The 21,224-nt window shown below is 36.3% G+C and overlaps 3 protein-coding genes across 5 annotated transcripts in view; 1 reads left to right on the top strand and 2 right to left on the bottom strand.

Moving 5' to 3' along the window:
- Nucleotides 1-155: 155 nt before the first annotated feature.
- On the bottom strand, nt 156-5,689 carry LOC110376580 (spermatogenesis-associated protein 20). Of its 3 annotated transcripts, none has more exons than XM_021335106.3 (6): nt 5,419-5,689; nt 2,828-4,453; nt 2,546-2,754; nt 2,086-2,306; nt 1,641-1,776; nt 156-1,134 (listed from the first exon to the last, which is right to left on the bottom strand). In XM_021335106.3, exons 1-6 carry the CDS (start codon nt 5,565-5,567, stop codon nt 989-991), a joined length of 2,487 nt encoding a protein of 828 aa, XP_021190781.3. In that variant the 5' UTR covers nt 5,568-5,689; the 3' UTR covers nt 156-988. The 3 variants fall into 3 exon arrangements, with proteins under 3 accessions (XP_021190781.3, XP_021190790.3, XP_063894219.1); XM_021335115.3 differs by having other exon boundaries at nt 1,656-1,776; XM_064038149.1 differs by lacking the exon at nt 5,419-5,689 and adding an exon at nt 4,605-4,718.
- A 13-nt stretch (nt 5,690-5,702) lies between these two features.
- Nucleotides 5,703-10,836, bottom strand: LOC135118711 (uncharacterized). The gene is made up of 2 exons (XM_064041370.1): nt 10,332-10,836; nt 5,703-6,700 (listed from the first exon to the last, which is right to left on the bottom strand). Exons 1-2 carry the CDS (start codon nt 10,834-10,836, stop codon nt 5,838-5,840), a joined length of 1,368 nt encoding a protein of 455 aa, XP_063897440.1. The 3' UTR covers nt 5,703-5,837.
- A 1,655-nt stretch (nt 10,837-12,491) lies between these two features.
- Nucleotides 12,492-21,224, top strand: part of LOC110376738 (rhomboid-related protein 3) — an 80,788-nt gene continuing 72,055 nt past the window's right edge. Inside the window, exons 1-5 of the mRNA XM_021335319.3 lie at nt 12,492-12,685; nt 13,761-14,301; nt 14,550-14,573; nt 15,840-15,938; nt 16,056-16,121. Of these exons, the coding sequence (XP_021190994.2) occupies nt 14,047-14,301; nt 14,550-14,573; nt 15,840-15,938; nt 16,056-16,121 (444 nt within the window). The 5' untranslated portion in view covers nt 12,492-12,685; nt 13,761-14,046. The remainder of the gene's footprint in view (nt 12,686-13,760; nt 14,302-14,549; nt 14,574-15,839; nt 15,939-16,055; nt 16,122-21,224) is intronic.

Here is a 21,224-nt window from a genome sequence, read left to right as displayed (position 1 = left end):
CCACCCGCGAGCTCTTGTCACGTGCACATCTTGACTTGCTTGGGTTACTTGCACCTTGTGAAGATGCACCCTAACGTTTTCATCGGATTTTTCGTTTCGTAATGCATAGATCTCAATAGAATTTCCATTGGATTTTTTAAATAACAAGAAGAGTATTCATAACATTATTTATTACATAAAAATATCACAACTTCAACAAAAGATTTTACTTCCAGCGACGACTATACAATTTTTCCAATAAATAAGTATAACAACGAATAAATTACCAATCGTATAATTAACAATATTAAGTTACTGTGTAACTGCACAAATATCCAAGTATTTTTTTTTATAACGTAGCTTCTAAAATCTATTTTAGTGCTGCTAATGATTTTGCTGCCTATAAAACGTATCAAGTTTCAGACAAAATTACACTATCACATACATCAGACTAAACATTTCAGATCTCTCTTAAGAGATTTCTTTCGTCATAACTTCCATTGAGACTTTAAACTTCACATACTTTTAATTCCTAAAAAATACACTACATCATACTACGTAGTAATATACTGTTAGTAATGAACGATTATCTACTAAACGCCTAATACTAATGTCATGAGACTCGTACAAACATTAGTTGAACAACTAATATAATAACAATTGACGTTATCTGCCGTAAGTGTTACACGATGACTAGGTTAATAAGCTTGGATTTGTAATGTTAATGAGTACTTGATAAGTAGCAGAGTAACAATAACTATAACCATTCCACTGTACTGAGTACTGTCCACTTAAAATTTTATTCAATGTCCATTTTTGCCTGTTTTTATAGCATTCCCATTCAGTACACAAGGCAAGCTGAAAATATGCCACTAAATTTTCCTATCACTACTATTATAAACTGGTAACTTTTATTAAGCTATTTCTTTGCGTATGTGGTGATGAAATAGTTGACGAGTAGTATAGTGAATGGGTATACTATGCAGAACAGTATGATTTTCTTTGCAGTTCATTTGTTGTTGGTAGAGGGCGCGGCGGGAGGCTCGTCGAGTAAGTTCTCGAGCTGCTTGACGTCGGTGACGGGCAGCGAGCACGCGTAGCGCCGGCACACGTATGCCGTCGGCACGTCGCCCACTGACCTGATGCGGCTCAGCACTGGAAAACAATATTTAGATTGTAACCACTACACTGCCATTCATTATTTTCTATAGCTCTATCTATAAGAAAGCTTCAAATGACTATTGAGTATACATAATTAAAGGCATGGCACTAACATAATTAAAGGTGTATAAGCCTAAAAGCAAAACAATGGACACGATGCTTGATTTCAGTCTAAGCCTTATGTGGCAATGCAGTTTCTTCGATACAGTCTCAGTTGATAGGTTAGGGCCAATATTCCATCGTGTCCATTGTTTTGCTTACTAGATAAAGGGATTTGACAGTACTTAAATCAGACATATACCATAATTATAATGTCAAAATTCTAGCTCCAATAAGCTAATCAACAGATACATATTGAATATTGGGAGAGGCCCTTATTGAGATAGTTAGATCGTTTCCCTCTCAAACTTACTATGCGATATAATACTCAAGCGAAATTCTCTACGACACTAAACAGGTTAGCTAAGCTAAGCAGGGGTGTTATCATGAGACGAACTCACGTATGTCGGACATACCGGCGGGCGACTCAGCGGCAGGGTCGGCCACAGCCAGCACTCGGCCGGGCAGTAGCCGCGACCTCACTACACGCACTAGTTCTAATGTACGAGGGTCTGAGCAACCGCCTGCTATCAGCACCTGCAATAAATAATATAATGTTTGTTTATCATTAATATAATTTTTCGTGGAGTCACAATTCCGCAACCAAACTTTTCTGATCAAAATATTGCCCTATTGCAAGCTGTCTGCGGAGTCTAGTTGTAGTTGTACTTACCAGCTTTCATAAAAGCTCTTTTTGCTTATCACTTCCATAGCTTAGGTGGCCTGTATTTTAAGTGCTAATCTTACAAGATATTAAAAGACCTGTACTTTTTATATGGTCAGTACAAAACAACGGTCAAAACTCACCAACACCACCAAACCAAATTAATAAAATAACCAACAGACCTGCGTAGGAGAATCATTGAAGAACATGAGAGCGGACATCATCTCGGGCAGCGAGGTGGGTGAATCAATCAGCCGCTTAGAGAAAGTCTTGAGGAGTTTCATAGCCATGTCACGTTCTCGCTCACCACCCTCCGGCGCCGCGCTCTTGTCGGCGTACGCGGCGAGACGCTGTAAGTTGTGACAAGATACGCTGTTGCCTGAAGGCTCGGCACCGTCTTGGTCTGAAAGAGGTAGTTTCTAAATTAATTTAGGAATTTTATATGGTTAAATTCTCTATTATTCTACGACATCGACAAATAATATAGTCTTATGTTCAGGATTGAGAAAAAGACCTTTAGACAGTCACGGGATTTTTCAGGATTTTTCTGACTAGAACCATTTTTTAAGGACTAAAGCTTGTAGCAGTAAAATTACAAAATGTTTTATATAAAAATACTATGGTTAATACTTCAACATTTACCTTCTTTCAGTCGCAGTACCACGCTAGTATCGTCTGCAGAACAGGTATAATAGCCACCATTAACAGAGTCCCAGAACAAGTCGTTCTGTTTGTGTTGCAGGTCACGCGCCCACTTCAACCAACGATAGTCCAGAGAAGCCTCGTACAAGTCCAGCAGGCCCTTGATCAAGAACGCGTAATCGTCTAGGAAGCCCTTAATAGGTTCGTCCCTGTAACCAAATTGAAATGATAAATATGTGTATCACGCTGCGCAATATCAATCTAATACTTATGTCTACATACGTTTGAGCAATCGATCCATCCTCAGCTCTGTAACAAGAATGCAATAATATTTTCTTCGTATCATCATACAGATACTTCTGAATAAACTCGGCAGTTTTGATGGCGTCTTCCACAAATTGTTTGTCCCCCAGCCCTTGTCCGGCTTGCGCTAGACCAGCTATCATCAAACCGTTCCAAGAGCAGAGTATTTTAGTATCCAAATGAGGACGAGGTCTCTTTTGGCGCACATTATGTAGTATCTCCACACATTCCGATATAACTTGATTGAATTGCTCCATTGTCAATTCGTACTTCTGTGCTGTCTCCTCCTTAGTACCGTAAATAATCAATACGTTTTGATTGGCAAGTTCTCCATGCGGATCGCTCCCAGGCGAAATATTGCCACTCTCTTCTACGCTGAAGTAATCGCAGAATACATCTAAATATGAGACGGAATTAATTTTCTTGTCCTGTAGAAGGGACTTGAGTTCTTTGTATTCCCAAGTGCAAAACGCCCCTTCCTTCTTATGAGCAGCTCCATGCACTGGGTACGAATCAGCATCCTCGGCACTGTAGTACCCGCCGGATTCGTGGCGCAGATCTCTGTTCACATACTTTATAATATCTCGAACAACGTCCGCATAAAATTCGTCTTTTGTGGCAAGATAAGCGTCTGTGTAAGCAACAGTCAACTGGGCCTGATCATAAAGCATTTTTTCGAAGTGAGGGACGTGCCAGTCATTATCGACTGAATATCGAGCAAACCCACTAGATACATGGTCATGAATACCACCCTTAGCGATCTTGGTTAACGTGTACAGACACATGTCCAAGCATTTTTTACCTTCTGCATTGTTTTTGTCACGAGCGTAATAATGGAAGAGAAAGTTAAATATGGAAGACTGTGGAAATTTAGGAGCTGTTCCGAATCCACCAAATTCTGGTTCATAAATCGTCATGTATCTGCGAAGACATTTCTCCCAAGTTGCTTCTCCAGGAACTGAATTGGAACTGTCTGCATCTACCAAAGAAATTTTTTGCAGTGCCTCCATTATATTCAAGCTTGCTTCCAAGAATTGTTCGCGATTTTCTTTCCACTTTTTGGCAAGGGACAGTAAAATCGTTTTGAAACCTGGTCTCCCCCAGCGGTCCTCAGGAGGAAAATATGTTCCGCCAGTCACAGGGCGTAAGTCGGGCGTGAGGAAAACAGACATGGGCCAGCCACCACCGCCACTTGTCGCCAGAATAAACAACATGTAAACACGGTCAATATCAGGTCTCTCTTCGCGATCTACTTTGATGTTGATGAAGTGTTCATTCATTATTTTTGCAGTCTCCTCACTTTCAAATGATTCTTTCTCCATTACATGGCACCAATGGCATGTAGAATATCCTACCGATAGGAAGATCAGCTTGTTTTCCTTCTTAGCCTTGTCAATGGCTTCCTGACACCATGGGTACCACTGCACAGGATTGTGAGCATGTTGAAGTAAATAAGGAGACTTTTCAGTGATCAAGCGATTGGTATGCTTTGGTTGTTCTACAGGAGGAGCTTCAGTACTTGAAGTTGCCATTATTATCTTATTGTCACTGAAACTTCTTGTAAGTTGAGGGACGGCAATACTGTTAGGTCCAAATGTTGATAATCTGCAACAATGGTTTAAATAAATTATTATATTTACATAGATCTCATGTCAGGATCTTTATGCAGAAATGTTCTAAAGTTTTACTATGAAAGTGTATCAAACTCACAATATGTACTAAATAATAATAGTATCACTTTTAACTTTTTACTTACAGACTTTGACAACAAACTTGTTTGCCAATCAAGGTTTGTACAAACTTGACTGAAAAAATATTATTCTTACGTTTAGATTATATTTTTAATCACCTTTAACAATTTTGCTCTAAATGAGGTTATGCTGTCTCAAACACCAATCTAAGTTTGATTAACAAGTTTGGTTACTATACCATAAAAAAGAAAGTTGATCATTAGCTACATTTAAATGTTAATGGTGTATATTTTTTAACTAATTAAAAATGTTTCTGAACACAACGTTAGCATCTTGGAACTGGATTTATAAGTAGAATTTAGAATGCATATTTATTAAGTAAAGCAGAAATATTATTTCTATATATAACTAGCTTCTGCCAGATATTTCACCCGCGTCTCATGGGATCTTGTTCTCACAAAAAAATCGCCTAGAGCATTCTTTGCCAAACCTAACACTGAAATATTTTTCTATTCGTAACTATAGTTTCCGAAAATAGCGTGTTGAAACAATAAAATTCTTCCACTTTATAAAATTTATATAAATAGATTACACTTGTACTTGTTATCACAACTAAATAAATCCTGTGACAGTAAACACTTAACTAACCCAGATGACAGGCATTATTGTATAATCTAATTAACTATGTATGGGCAAAGACAAGCCCCAATACATTATGTATGACTAGCGACAAAGGTACCCTTCCCTTCTCTCTAAAAGTCTTAAACACGGCATGTAAACAAAAACAAGGTCATGTAACAGTAATTTATTTTCTGGAGTTGTTGAAAGGATTCCTCCGGTCAGTGCATCAATTGTAATGTAAGAATAATCATACTATACCTTTTTGGCAAGCCTAAATCCCTGTGATTGCAAACCTGGTTAGCAACCAGCGGCTCTTTCGTAGTATTTTGATTCAAGTTAAGACTTTTGAACCTATTATCACCCGTCGATAGACGCCGCAACAACAGAGCAGCACGCCCAGTAGGCATAATAATATACAGATTAGAGATAAACAGTGTTTACAACATGGAATTTCGCTTTATTTTTGTTTTTCTTACATAATTTTGACTGCGCGATATCCACGAAGAAACCAAATATTATGACGTTAATGACGTTTTTTTTTTTAATTTATTCTTGGCCATAGATACAAGTCTTTCAGCCGAAAACATGGATAATTTTTAAAATATTTCTAAATTACAAAGAAAAAATAATCTTATACCTACTTATTTGCAATACAATACTCTTAACTTAACACCTTTTTATATTTTTTCTACCGTGTTACATATATATTTATACAATGTCTTATAAAACTTCTTGTTGGCAAGTAGTTCCTGAACTTGGCGGGGAACACTTTGTTGAATTTCTTCACATTCACATATTTCAGTTACTAAAATTAAACGTTGGATATTAAAATTTGCACATTTCAGAACAATATGATCCAGATCAGCAACTTCAGCATCACAGTATTTACATCGGCTATCGTTATATACATTTATTCTGTTCAAGTGAGCTGGCGTTAAGCAGTGTCCTAATCGCATGCGAGATATAGTTGTTATAAATCTTCTATTAATATATTCACAATTATTAAACCATGGTTTTCTTCGTAATTCTTTTTGGATATCTGCATACCACTTGCCTTTATTTTCTAGGGTTAGTGTCCAGTAGTCATTCCACAATTTACGGTTGATCTCTTTGATGTGGCTGTGGTAATCTGAAAATGGAACCTTCACAAGCTCTGTCTGGTCATCATAATGTTCCCAATGTGTTGCAGCGTCAGCAATTTCATTTCCGGTTATGCCACTGTGCGAAGGCACCCATACGAACTCTACATTAATAAACTTATCCAGTAACTGTTTGGTCTTAACTCTAATTTCATATAATATATAATTAAGCTTAAAAGACATATTTACATTGTTTAAAGCAGATAGTACACTCTTAGAATCCGAAACTATGAGAATTGTATGTACATTATTTACAGAAATTGCATGTTGTAATGCACAATAAATAGCATAGCTTTCTGCAGTGAAAACGCTACATGCTGCATTTAATTTTATACATTTAGTAAAGTCCAGTTGTGGATCATAAAATGCTGCTCTTACATTATGATCTGTTTTAGAGCCATCTGTGTATATAATATAATTATATGGTTTATTATCAATAAACATTGAGAAATCAAATTTATTGTGCACTACATCTAAATGAACTGTAAAATTGTTAATTAAACTAGGAAAAGGAATTTTATACATAGGCCAAATATCATGAACAGCAATATCTTTTGAATTCTTATTTACATAGTAAAATATTGTTGTAATTCCAGGTAGACTTCCACCTATCAAGGAAGAAGCAGAAATATTACATGAAATTGACTGAGAGACCCTGTGATCTACTACCAGTTTCTTATGTAAATGACTATTTGATGAAATGATCTTCAAGAAAAATCTCTCAGCCAACATCAACCTACGTAACATCAAGGGTGGTATACATGTCTCAACTTCCAATGAGTTAATTGGTGTGGAACGCATGGCTCCACAAATAAGTCTCAGTCCCATATTTTGGATTACATCCAATTTTCTTAGTAAGGTGGTACTGGCATTCATATAAGCTAAACTGCTGTAATCAAAATGACTTCTTACTATACTTTTGTATAACATACTCATAACTTTGGGGTCAGATCCCCAAAAACTACCTGCTAAATAGCGCAATATGTTTATGCCATTCAGTGCTTTGCTGCATATATGTTTGATATGATCATCAAACTTTAATTGATCATCAATAATAATCCCTAGGAATTTATGTTGTTTAACAATAGGAATTTCTACATTGTTGTACAAAATTTTCACATTAAAATTAGTGTTTCGATTTTTACTAACAATTAGAACTGAACTTTTTCCAGGACTTATTTCTAACTTAAGTTTATTGTGGTAATAGTAATACAATTGATTCAAAGCAGTATTTATTTTGACCTTAGCTATTTCTATATTTTGATGTATGCTATACAAAAGTAAGTCATCTGCAAATTGTAATATTTTAACATCTGGTACATTTACAAATTTTAATATTTCAGAGGTGTATAAATTATAAAGTAAAGGAGACAGAGTGGCTCCTTGCATTGTGCCCTTATTAACAGTCTTAGGGCCATGTAATTTATTGTTGTATTTTACAAACACAGTTCTATTGTTCAAAAAGTTGTAAAGCCATTTAAGTATATGACCTGGGATACCAATATCATGGGATATTTGAATAAGTTCCTCTATATTTACATTGTCAAAAGCCCCTTTTATGTCTTAAAATACACAAATTGCATTGGAGTGACTTAATTTAACCTGACCTATATCTGATAATAAAGAAACAAAGCTTTCAGAGCAACTTTTACCTTTTCTGAAGCCAAACTGAATAGAAGGGATTAAATTTTGTGATTCAACAAAATAATCTAGTCTTGTCTTTAACATATTTTCAAAAAGCTTACCTAAACAAGATGATAAAGAAATAGGTCTATAAGAAGATGCATTGTTTAAAGGTTTATTCGGTTTTAAAATTGGAATGACACATTGTGTCTTCCAAGGCTCTGGTATAGTTAATTCAAGCCATAATTTATTATAAATATTAAGTAACGTAGTCTGTGCATTTAAATGTAACTGTTTGATTAAAATGTAAGGTATATCATCCAATCCGGGTGTAGTATCTCTCCTAGACTTTAAAGATGTTTGTAATTCCTCCATAGTAAAATTGTTCTTGAGAAAAATATTTAAACTGCTATCTGTAGCATTTTTAAACAAATATTCAAGCCTACTCTCATCTGTTTCAGTAGAATCTGCTAAGTTATTTAAAAAACTGGGAACCCACTCATCATTAAAGTTTCGATTTCGATCAGTACCTATTTTTTTAAATCTTTTGATGTATCCCCATATTCTAGACACTGGTGTTAACCTATTAAAGCTACTGCATAAATTGTGCCAAGAAGAATTTCTTTCCTCCTGCAAAATTCTCTTTTATTTGCATCTAACTTCTTGTACATAATCCAATTTTCTATATTTGGGTTAGAAAAATAATATTTTAGTGCATCTTTTGATTTTTCTACAGCTTCACTACATTTTTTATTCCACCATGGTACTGGCTTTCGTATAACTGTATTTGAAGCTAATTTTCGTTTCGGAATAGTTTTATCCTTTAAATCATGTAAAGTTTCTACAAACTTATTATATGAGTTGATAGGGGAATCTTTAATTAAATCAATATGAGAGAAACAAGTTTCTGATAAACTGTTATATTTGGACCAATCTGCTTTACTGTAAATATATTTTTCTTGGTCCACAGGAGGAGACACGTCATATGCTGATGGTTTGATGTTAACGTCAAGCAATGTTGGAAGATGATAGCTACCCATAGGGTCATCATGAACATACCAGTTACATAAATGAGCGATTGAAGAGCTAACAAGGGCAAGATCTATAGCTGAGGCTTGTCTATTGGGATAAGGAACAGTTGTCGGTGATCCATCATTCAAAATACATAAGTCAAATTCATCAATAATATTAAGCAAACATCTACCTCTATTGTTATCACTTTGGCATCCAAAAGCTATGTTATGAGCATTAAAATCACCCATGATAATACAAGGTTTGGGTATATTATTGATTAGTTCCCTTAACTTTACTAAATCGAATCTGATACTTGGTGGACTATATACACAAAGTATTGCCATAGACCCATATTGTGTTTCCATAGTAATACATACATTTTGTATAGATTCTGAGAAGTGTGTGTGAATGACTTGGTACTTTAAACGATGACTTACCAAAATAGCTACTCCATTATGGGAATTCTGTGAATTTTTGTGAATTAAATTATATGAGGGAAAGTGGGGAATTATGGAAGTAGATTTGAACCACGTTTCGTTAAGTAGACAGACATCTATATTTTTTTCAATAAGTAAATTTTGTAAAAGGCTCTTTTTACTCTGCAAACTTTGTATCATCTGCCTAGCCTTTTTCCCAACTATGTTGGGGTCGGCTTCCAGTCAAACCGGATGCAGCTGAGTACCAGGGCTTTACAAGGAGCGACTGCCTATCTGACCTCCTCAACCCAGTTACCTGGGCAACCCAATACCCCTTGGTAAGACTGGTTGTCAGACTGTATATTGTACTGTAAAATATGTATGTAATTATCCATAAATTAAATTAAATTAGATAAAAATATTTCTTTTATTCTCTTATGTGTGAGAGGCCCATCAGAGTCACTCTTATTTCCTAAGGCTACCAACGATTTTACAATTGCATTTATAATTATATCATTATTTGCTATTTTGTTCATATCCAGGGCGTCATTTACTTTCGGTTTATCTGCGACTTTAGGTAAAGAAGGGAATGACTTATTAGTAAAGGTAGGGGGTGTGTTCACAACAGTGGCATATGATTGCTGCATTTGCTGTCTAAGGTATTTGGCTTTTCTTTCTTCTATTTTTTGTTTTTTAATGGGACATTCTCGAGAAATGGCAAGGTGATTACCTGAACAGTTTATGCATACAACTTCTTCGACATCACAATCTCGGTAGGAGTGGCGACCAGCACACGAAGAGCAGTGCTGTTCACCTCTGCAGACTTTTGCTGAGTGGTTAAATTTTAGGCATTTGTAACATTGTAGTAATGGTGGTATATAAGTTTTAACTTCATATCTGAACAGTTTAATATAGGCATACTGTGGTAGAGTTGTAGAGGCGAAAGTTACTGAAATAGTGTTTAGAGGCACGAGTTTACCTTCTACTTTCCTCATAAATCTTTTGATAGATACGACTTCGGCGTCGCACACCATACTTTTGTAAATCTCTTCGTTGGATAAGTCCTTCGGTACATACCTCAACACACCAACTCTTTCAGTGAGGTTTGATGGGATAAATGCTTTCATCTTATGTATCCATAAAAAGTCCTCCATTTTCAGGAAATTATTTGCTGCTGCAGCTTTTCGAAATGTAATCCCTATTTTATGCGCATTAATTCTATGAACCCCTATAACATCTTTCACCTGATCTGTGATCAGGTTGGTGAGTGTTATGGGGTTCTTGTTCCCTAACTTTTCATCTTCTGTGGATTGTACGTAGACTGTGAACTCGGTGTTATTGTTTTCTATGAATAAACGCTTATAGTTAGGCTTCGTAAACATTTTATACTTATGCGAATCGGCATTCCCGCCTGAAGTGTGTATTCTTCTTCGCTTTTCTCCGGGTTCCGGCGGCGGTTCTTCACCGCCACTATGCACACTCATTCTTGGTTGTTTTAAGTACTTACTATGCTGACTTTTAAGGTATTTTATCAATAGTTTTTTATTAATTCAAAAACTTATAAAACAAAGGACAATGGGCGATTCCGGTCCAAATGTCCACCACGAACGAGACCTATATGGCTAGATAGCCCGTTAAATATAGAACATTTTTTGTTATGAAAGTAAAAAAAAATATAATGCCAGAAAAAAGTTATAGCAAAATCAAATAAACCATTTTATAGATTTTTTCAATTTCATATTTTCAATTACTTTTCGTGATGTTCGATTTTCGTACTTTCTGTAACTTCTGACAAAATAGAATTGTTCATTATTATAGAGAAGACACCACCAGTTACTTCGAACTTTCTTAGATCCAGGAATTGCTGAGTATAATCAAGCACTTCTGGCGCCTCAAATGGTTAGTGATTCGTACATCCATCGGGCAAAAAAATATGGGCTATTTATATGCAAATGTGTCTTACTCATCTTAGTTTTAGATAAAATGCAGAAATGGAAGTGGAATAAAATAAAAAATAATAATGATAACATACAAAAAGTACCGAAAATTAAGAACACATTTTGGCTATAACTTTTTTTTGGCATTGTTTTTTTTTTTACTTTCTTAGTAAAAGTTACTCTAAATTAAGTGGACTATTTAATTATTTAGGTCTCGTTCGTGGTGGACATTTGGACCAAACTTCATACATTCTTGCCCAATCTCCTTTGCCGCCTTGTTTGACTTCCCGCCAAAAAGTCTTAATGACGTTTCTAATGAATGTGTTGCAAGCTCGGAAAAAGAAAGCCTTTGTCAAAAGTGGCAAAACACGAGCACGATGAAATAAAATGTAATAGAATTCTTTCTACATTCATTTTGAGATTCAATAAAATTAATTGAAAATAACTTTTACCTAACAAATTAAATACAAAAACCCGTCGCCTTCTTGTGATGTTCTCGTAATTCGAGCGCCTCATTTAAAACTGTTTTCGCAGTAGTTGCTACTTGCTCACGCTAGATTTTTAGGCGCTTACTCTCCGCTTACGTTAATGTTTTGATATTTTATTAATTAACATTTAAACTATTTATTTTCAAATTTTGATAACAACTGCGCTCTCGTCAAATCACTTTGCCGCTCTGAAGTTGGCTATTAGTGACTACGCCGCTTAATTGTGCACTTTTATACTAATGGTAGAAAATCCGCTGGTGTGAAAGAGCTATTAGAGAACAAGCACCCGTGAAAGTTAACTTATTCATAGTAAACAGAGGCAGTAGACCTCATGTAGTCGAATATTACCTACTGCTTTCCAAAACTTTCCACAGGAACTTTTTTTACCGATCTAGTGGCTAATTTTCATTATTAAAGTATCTTCAAAGTTTCATATTATCAGAAACAAATAAGATAAACCTAGGCCGATTTCTCTTTCTAAGCAGAGTCAAGCCTTCACTTTTGTTTTATATTGGCTACTAAGTTTTTTATAGGTAGGTACCCTAATCTTATCAGCAATTGAATCCTCAGTTAGGTACTAAACTTCGCGTAGGAAAAACATTACTGTTCTTGGGTTTCTAAATCGCTCTCTCACGTGCGGTAAAACGCAACGTTTAAAAGGGCCCATGCATATTTCATAGCGAACATCCCCTTGTGATTGTAAGCAGCACGCATGCGCTGAAATCTGGACGCCATTCTCACTTTCACTAGCATACGAAATGTTTTGACATGTAACTAAATGTCCACCGCGTTTGGAAGTCTAATGTGTTCTTGACACGAAACATAGTAATAAGTGGAATTTTGGAAATGGAGCAACGTGTGAAGTATCCCTTATGATAGTGGTGTGAACGATTTGTAAGGAAAGGAAGGTAAGTGACCGATTTTGGTTATGTTTATTATGGGGAAACAATTGACTGAATTATTTATTTATTTTTAATTTACCTATGTCATGTTAAAAATGTTATTAGGTATATTGTAGATTCTTCAGGTTGTTTAATTTAAATAAGAATAACAATAGCTAATTATGAATAATCAGAGAGAAAAATACTCATAGTTAGGACAGAATAATTTATCGTGGGCTAAGCTTGTGAGTAAACAGTACCTGGGTAGAATAACCAAAACAAAAACACTAGTAACTGGATAACACAACCGACTGTAGTAGTTAAGTTAAACAAGAAAAAATGTTTACAAAACACGTGCTCGGCAAATAAGCCTAGTGTTAAGCGGGGTATGAAATTGCGGCTCGTTGCTATGGCAACGTCTAGAGGGTTGTAGCCCTCTGGCCCGCAGCGTTCGGTTGTCGGTCGTTTCCCTCCCTCAGCTGATTGGCTATCTCGGTGCTGCGAAAATTTGATTTCATGTCGTAAATTGCACCAGACGTAACTTTGTAGACAAAATTAATAAATCTGTGCTAATTTATGCATTTTTGACGTAATTATTTTCTTGCTTGTTTTATTTAAGATTTATTCGACGTAGGTATTATGTGTTATTAATACTTATTAATTTGGGTGCTAAGGCAGATTTCATTCTTATTCTTACGTAGTTAACCTGGGTACTAGGTATTTAAATGGGCCACAAAGATTATATATTGGCGGTGGCCGAAAAACTAAAGAAACAGTAAATTAAACATCTTTTTTTACAACAATAAGACCTATATAAGGAACTAAAGTTTTATTACATACGGATGGTTGAAGTTGTAAAAAGTATAAAAGCTTTTCAATGTCGAAATTCCCAAGGTCTACGTACCTACTTATAACGGAAGAATTTAAATGGGTCAAGTTCATGTTATTTGTATGAAATAAGGGTAAGGGTTAGCATTCAAAGAAGTTAGGTACCTACGTACTGTGGTGAATGACCATGGTAGGGACCTTATTTATTTTTTTCAGAAACATAAATCATTAACGCACATATTCATAATTAAGATCTTCATTTACCTTGTTTCAGGTGCATCATCAAGGCAAAAGATACAAATCAACGTGCCTTATAATCTTCTTCCACTCATAGAATCTAGTTACTTGTTATTAACTGATTTCTGTCCATAAACCTCTAAGTCCAAAATTAAAAGCGTCCAGCAATAAAATTTTCGGTCCCATCGTCTGTCCAAGGAAGTTTAATATTATACAAATCGAAGTTGCTGAAAAAGTTGTTTGTTTAGTTAGTCTAGTATGATATCGAGAGAGTTATTGTAATAGAGAGCCAGCGCAGTAGTGTGGATGGTGTTGCAAGCAGCATGTCTGTGTGGGTGGGAAGTGGCGCAGGCGGCGAGATGCGCGCGCCGCCCGCCGCCACTATCCTCTCAACTAACACCTCCATGGAGTCCGGGATCGAAGCCGGGGTGCTGCCCACAGTCACGGGATCGCTCGCTTCAGCCCGGGACTCCCTTGGCTCGATATCCCGTGCAGCAGAACCCCTCTACGACACTGACCACACGGACCTCGGTTCGGAGTTGGACGAGGCGGAAATACGGCGGGAGTTGATGCACGATGTAAGTATATCTAAAATAAAGTTATTTATCGAAAACAATAGCCTAACGTCATAGAAGAAGAATTTGCGTCATTGTGTTACAGTTAGTTTTAAGGTTAATAAACGTTAAGTACAGCGTATTTTAGTTCCCACTGTTTTGAATAGCATGGTAATGTATTAATTAGACAGAGTTTTGCACTAATTTGGTTAGAAACGTCCTTTAATTCTTGCGATGTCAGATCATTAATGAATACTGTTTGTTTCTTACAGAAATGGCGCCTCTTATTTGATAGGGTGAGTATCTATCAAGCAAATGAATCTATACATATGTATAATAAATCTGTAGAAAAGTAATCTTAAAAATAGACATTATCGTCCTTTACTTTCAGCTATCATCTATCCATGGTATCAGGTAGATAGTATTTAGTTTACGTGGTATTACTTATGAATACTTACTTTTGTATGCTCCCAACACAAGGAAGTACCTACGCACCTGAATCAAAGTCATGGCATTGACGAGATGTGTTGATGCTGCACCGTAATATTTCATTTAGTTGACAATGCGATAACGTTAGTATCATCAAACCTTCGTTGTATTTCGCTACCTGTTCACTTTTGTCTGTATACAAAAACATATTTTGTAATCTTTCAGTAAATTAGTCATGACAATAACTTATCTAACATATCGAAAAGATAATTCAATTAGTATAATGACAAAGTTTTGCAGCGTCCTATTACAAAAACCACAATGAATTTAATTTCATTAAAGCACAGAATCTACTGCAGTTCTTAGATATGCTTAAGTATTTGTTTGTTCCGTGAATTAAGAAACAATCTATTAGAAGCTGCCTCTATGAATATGAAATGACAATCATGATTTACAACGCTCGTAAATGTGGCAACTCTATCACATAAAGGCTAAAGTTAGAGCCCGCGTATTTCATAAAAACTGTCGTTTAGGATACGGAAACAAATTTCAAAGAATATCCTTTGTTTTTGACTGATTAAAATGTACAGAAGCGGGATATAAAATGTTTTATAAGTGGATAAAGGAGGCGGTGGCGCGCGGATCAAACGATGTTTCATCACGTACGGCACATTGAGATAGTGCGATACTTGAGATAGGGGCGCTTCTTATTTTTTGTGCCACTGTTTTGGGAAACACATGAAAATATAACTGAAGGCACATGTGTGAAGTGCCAGTGACGCGTGTTATGACATTCGGGGTGCCACTGTGAAATCATAATCGAGGGGTCTCGTACGTGACCGTATCGGAATGGAGCTAAATTAATGAGCATATCTACGTAGAGGTGTGAACCTCTACCTGATCGTTCAACAGGTTCTTTTCACTTCAGATTTGAACTACAGTAATAATCCTTATGCTGAAAGAATATCAGAATCATATCTATTTATGGTTGTTATTTCGGGTCTTGCAGACCAATTGTTTTCGATTGATTTGCTGTGAAGTAGGCTAGAGAGGAAAGAGCTATTGTAATTTTACATGATAAATACATTTTATATGATTTTGCTATTTACAATTTTCCCTTTTGTTGTATGCAGTTCGATCCGGAGGGTTTCGGTGAAATCCCGTGGCCAGATTTCATACAAACCCTTCAAAATCCGGATTTTATAGCACAGGTGCCACCTCATAAACGTGAGGTGAGTTAATTTGGACATCTCTTGTTTCATAAGTCAGTTGGTCTACATTCCCTATTGCAAGTTTCGTCAAACAATAATCATTCTTCCCGACTGACTTGAGATGTTATTCCATTCCAGATTCTCCTTGATAAGGCACAGAGTGCGACGAGCAACGCAATCACATTTCAGGAGTTCGTCAATGTGGTAAGTGTTACATTAATAATTTTAAACTTCGATTGTCGTCGTAATTTGACCTAGCTAGATGATCTACGGATCCCAATTAAGTCAGTAAAATCATTCGTTTTTATACTTGTGCGTAATAAATGTAGAGATATATGCGTCAGTCGGGCACGGCGTCCTTTACCTCCAGTGGGTTAGGTTATGTCCCACAACGCGCTCGCCGCCGCCTCCCACAATACAAGACAACTAAATTAAGATGCAACGCCGATTACGCTCAGCTCGCGCCCGTTCCCAAACTACACGAGTCACTAAAAGCAAATTCGACACATATGAAGTTCCACTATACAGAGGTAAAAGGAAACTTAACGTAAACCAAAAAGTTACGTGTTCCGAAACCCTCACACCGAATGGACCCACATCCTTATCGAGTCCTTACTGTCGCGTCTCGAAAGTCGATAAGGTCCGGCACGATTTATTAGGTGGACATTTATTTTTGTATGGTTAAATATATTATCTTAAATGCGTATTAACACTGAGCACCGTCGTTTATTATTTTATTTATTTGGATTTGGGATTTAAATTGATTGGATCATAGCACACTTTAGATGATTCAAGATAAATAATTGTATTTTTTTTGTAATTGGTTGCGACCACAGTTTGTACTCTTTGTTTATAAATTAGCTACACTTTATAGCAAGTTAAAATTTATTGTGCCTAATCTTAAACGTAACTCTATTTTTTGCTGACATCGTCTTGGCAAGTTCACCGCTGTTCTTTTTGTTTTAGGCAAACTTTCAAGGTCTTCCCAAGCTATCTCTAAATATAATTTTGAATCATCGAGCCCCAATTACAAACGAATCCGCAGAGATAAGCATTAATTAAACGAATGCCCGACGATGTTGTTTATGAGCTGTTTAAAATAATTAGGTAGATGATCTGATTAACCCTCATTTATCAAATTAATACTCGAATATGCCAAATGCAAGTATTACCTCAATTAATTTAATCGCCAGAGGTAGGCGATATTTTTAACAATATTTGCATAAAGGAATCTTAAGAAGCACTTTAATTCGTCCTAATGTGCGATCGTAAATTATATTCCCAGACATTTTTTATTAAGTTATTTAAAAGGGTTTCAGATGAAATCAAATGCTGTTGGAATTGAAACGTTTTATAGATTTAGAATTGGAAATAAAATTATGTCTCTGGGTTGTTTGGTTTGCATTTTTAACACGCTTTTATTATTAGGACGTAGTCGTAACTAATTCAACCATCTTCCAATGATCGTCGCGTCATGTAAATTCGCAGCTCTATGTAGTTTCGATGACAATGCATTTAGGTATGGTACGGTCGAACTGATGATGCAGTCGGAAGATAGGAACTTGAAATCTTCTAGACGGCAACAGAAATGCCATGACCACTTGGCGTTACCGCTTTTTGAAATTCATTTTCATCGAAAAATGTTTTACTTACAATATGTGTGGAGGATCGTAAATCAAAATTAAATTCGACGTATAAACAGACAACGAGGGACAGTGTAGGGTCGTGGGCGTTCATGATGCGGCATTCTTATGCTAATCCGAGCGAACCACATTCGAACGGGGTGGGCCAAATTGTTATTTATATTGTCACCTCGCGCTTTTTTGTTCGAACCTACCAAAACTCCCAACTAAATTACTGACTTCATTGCGGTAAGATATCGTGGCCGGTGATATATGTATGCTGCCCAGTGATGGGTTATACGAAAACAAGTTATTAAAAAGCCTCGAAATAATTCCATATACTTATCTTTATTTGGTCCTTGGCACGGGCATGGTTTTGGTCGGTCATGCCGTTGTAATGCAAAAGAAGATGCGTTTTTCAGCTACTTCTTTCAGGCTAGTCCTTCCGCTTCGCTGTCTCATTTTTCACCAGTCTTCAAGTTTGTCATCAACTACTCTGGTGGCCGGATGTCTAGCAGATGAAAGGAAGTTATTCTGGGATTAAAATCTTTGAATGGACGAACGGTCCAAATAACTTTCATTCATGACACAAAAGCAAAATATTTTAGTCGTTTCTCTATTTTTTTTTTGTCTATTATAAAATACGATGTCTTCTGTATGACTAGTGTAAGTTTTTGCTTATCACTGAAGACGATCATCAACTGTCCAATTCTGATATTATTTTCTTTTATGTATCTTCTATTTAGGACCAGGTCAAATTAAAAGTCAAAAGCTTTTTCAAGTATAAGGAAAATCTATTGACACTAACCTCACAAAGGATTTAAATAATATTACTTCCCAATCAAAATTTCATCTAAAAAAAACACTTAAGTAGCGATATTCTGTGTGCAGTGTGTATCATATCTATTGTGTGATATGTAGGTTTAAGTTCATTAAATAAAAGCGATTTGCTAACTGTACCTAAGTACACACCGCCGCATACTTAGCGACTCGCAATTGGGAATAATCTTGACAGTTTTAAAGAACTCCAATAAAAGAAAGCGCCTAGACAAGCTAGTAATGTATACGAATTCAAACGATGCACAACAGAACGATTGGCGTATTTTTAAAAGCTTGTTACCCTTTGTTATGAAAATGATTTCACTTTGGCGAACCCGAATGATTGATGTAAGAGAGGTGACTGGAACAGAAGCTTTTAGGGAAATCGTACTAGCTCCCCACAGCAATATCCTGACAGGAAATTAGTTCACTCCATTATGTTGATTTAACACCAAAATGTATTAAAGATTTATAGCTTCCACAAACCGCTATTCCTTTACTTTAATCTTCAAAATGTCTTGTGTTGATATAAGGTCGCTTATGTAAGCGTGCTAGTGCTAGGATGGCAGCAGTTAAGGATTACCTGTCTTGCGTCACAAAAAACTTTTGTGAGTCGCCGCTGACCCTTAATCAATTTATGGGGCGCTAACTGGAACATGGAAAATGTATTAAAGCTCACTGTGGGAACGAGCCATACAGTAAACATAGTTCCACAACACTCATAATATTTTATTATAACTTTAAAAAGTTTTCACTAACACCCCGCATGCCGTGGAATCATAAGTGCGATACATTATGATAAAACTTTTTAAACAAATCTCTTTGTTTGAGACATCATTGCTCTTTTAAGTTTTATAGAGCGCAGTGTTTTTCTTTCACAATACTTTAAAAACATTGCTGAAAAAACTTACCAACAACAAATCACAAGTTCATGGTGCGTTTCAAATCCACATTGGGAACAAAAACAATTACTTAATAAAACACACCTCAATCAAAATTAATTGCTTTACGCATTAATCTCTTTATCTTCCCTTACCTACAAAACAACGTGTCCGTTCTCCAAGGTAATGGAAGCAATCATTCCAGATAAGATCCCTCTAATGTGAGAAAAGGTAGACGTTCCGTTCGGATCGTTAATTTAATTTGAAATAATAAAAGTTATATCCATCATTTATCACTTTCGACAAATTTATTTTTAAATGCCCACTTTGACGTCCTTCTTATCTGTGACTGGCCAGTGGGGTGGGAGCAAAAAGACAAAAAGGTCTGTTATAAATAGGCGTAGGCGTGCCGCTGTCGGCGAGGCGTCAAGCCGTCATTAATTCAAGGTGGCGCAGACGCGACGAGCTGGTCAGCGCCGGTACTGCACATCCTCGCACCTTCACGTACCTACCGCGCACCGAACCTCATACTATAGGATAGGGTTTGAGAAGGTTTAACAATACCGATAGCCATACATCAACTGGAAAAATATTTGCTAAGTTTTCCTCAGTCATTAAGTTTAAATACGATAAAAAATAAATTAAATTAGACGTGTCAAAGAAAAAACTTGTGAGTACCTAATTCGTTAGCTGGTCCTGTCACGGGCACATTCCATCGTCGAGTAAGTTTTCGTGTTCGGTCTGACTGTCCGTCCGTAACTCACACGGTATCGGTGCCATCTAAATTGAGATTTTATTGACGATTACTGTTCTAGCGACGATATCGTTGCGATCTTGGCGCCCGGCCGGACCGCGCCGCCTGCCGACCGCCACACTTTGATCCCACCCTTGATGTAATGCTTTTCGAACCCTTCATTTATAATATGGATGTGTGACTTTATAATGTCAACTTTTAAGTAAACAGCACAAGCGGAGGTGAGAGCTTTGGTGATGTCATTGTTCTTGCATTAAAATACCTAATAATTTTTGCTTTATTGTGAGATATAGGTCCACGGTAAAAACAAGAAACCAAGCATCCATTTAACGTTGGCATTTTTATTGCTCCTCGGTAATTAATGTCTTACTTACTAAATGAAAATTCTTGCTCGTTCCAATCGCAGTTGTGCTGACCATTGAAAACATTTTATCGTTATTCGTTGACATTGATCAGAACATTAATTTCTATATAACCTATTGTTTCGTTTTCGTACTATGTAAGGTATTCTAGTGATCTCAATCTACCGGATGCTTTGATTTTGTTCAAATTGTCAATAATATGGTTTGCAGTGTTTCTTGCGTTGATGACAGTCTTGAATTTGTCGTTCTAGATATGATTAACAAAACAGGATATTTCTTTATGTGTGTTAGGAACTACCTAACTCTTTAAAAGTAAAATGGACAAAAAGGCCATCCCTCTGAGGGCTAATGTAATCATGAGGGGCAAATGATGATCTCGCACGGAGGTCACCGTAGTAAATCGTCCGTGGGGGTTGATGGATCGTGTAATCGTAACAGATTTTTTTAAAGACCACACCGAAGCAAATTTACAATAACTTCACGCGCGGCAAGTTCACACGCACCTGTGCCCTTAAGATAGCTTTGTTTACGTACATAACTAATAAAAGGGATGAATAAAACATCTAAATTTAACGCTTCAGACCGATGAAATAGAACCATTTCAAAATATTTTCAAATCAAGATATTTATTGGCAGGAGGGATCCTTTGTGACGGCCTACAAATTGTATTTAACAATAGCTTCGATAAGGTTACATAACAACAGGTGATGATATCATAAGTCCATAAAGGTATGCTATTTAGAATATAAAATATTGTTTTGGTGCGTAAGTATGTGGTCATAGCCGGAAAACCCAAAAAGAATACTACGTAAGAACTAGGTAACAATTTAGTTCCTTATGACAATTATTAGTAGAGCTCATCTAGTTAG

Source organism: Helicoverpa armigera, chromosome 2 (genome assembly GCF_030705265.1).
Source record: "Helicoverpa armigera isolate CAAS_96S chromosome 2, ASM3070526v1, whole genome shotgun sequence".
Taxonomy (NCBI): Eukaryota; Metazoa; Arthropoda; class Insecta; order Lepidoptera; family Noctuidae; genus Helicoverpa; species Helicoverpa armigera.
This window is presented reverse-complemented; position numbering and strand designations above follow the sequence as displayed.

Bases quoted from the DNA above. Each gene is read 5' to 3' on its own strand.
- LOC110376580 (XM_021335106.3), bottom strand. From the start codon at position 5,567: ATGCCTACTGGGCGTGCTGCTCTGTTGTTGCGGCGTCTATCGACGGGT. The intron at 2,755-2,827 runs GTATGTAGACAT...ATTTGGTTACAG, and splicing joins GATGGATCGATTGCTCAAAC to GGACGAACCTATTAAGGGCT. The intron at 1,777-2,085 runs GTCTGTTGGTTA...TATTTATTGCAG, and splicing joins TCAATGATTCTCCTACGCAG to GTGCTGATAGCAGGCGGTTG.
- LOC135118711 (XM_064041370.1), bottom strand. From the start codon at position 10,836: ATGAGTGTGCATAGTGGCGGTGAAGAACCGCCGCCGGAACCCGGAGAA. The intron at 6,701-10,331 runs GTAAACTCGTGC...TTATATACACAG, and splicing joins ATTTATGAGGAAAGTAGAAG to ATGGCTCTAAAACAGATCAT.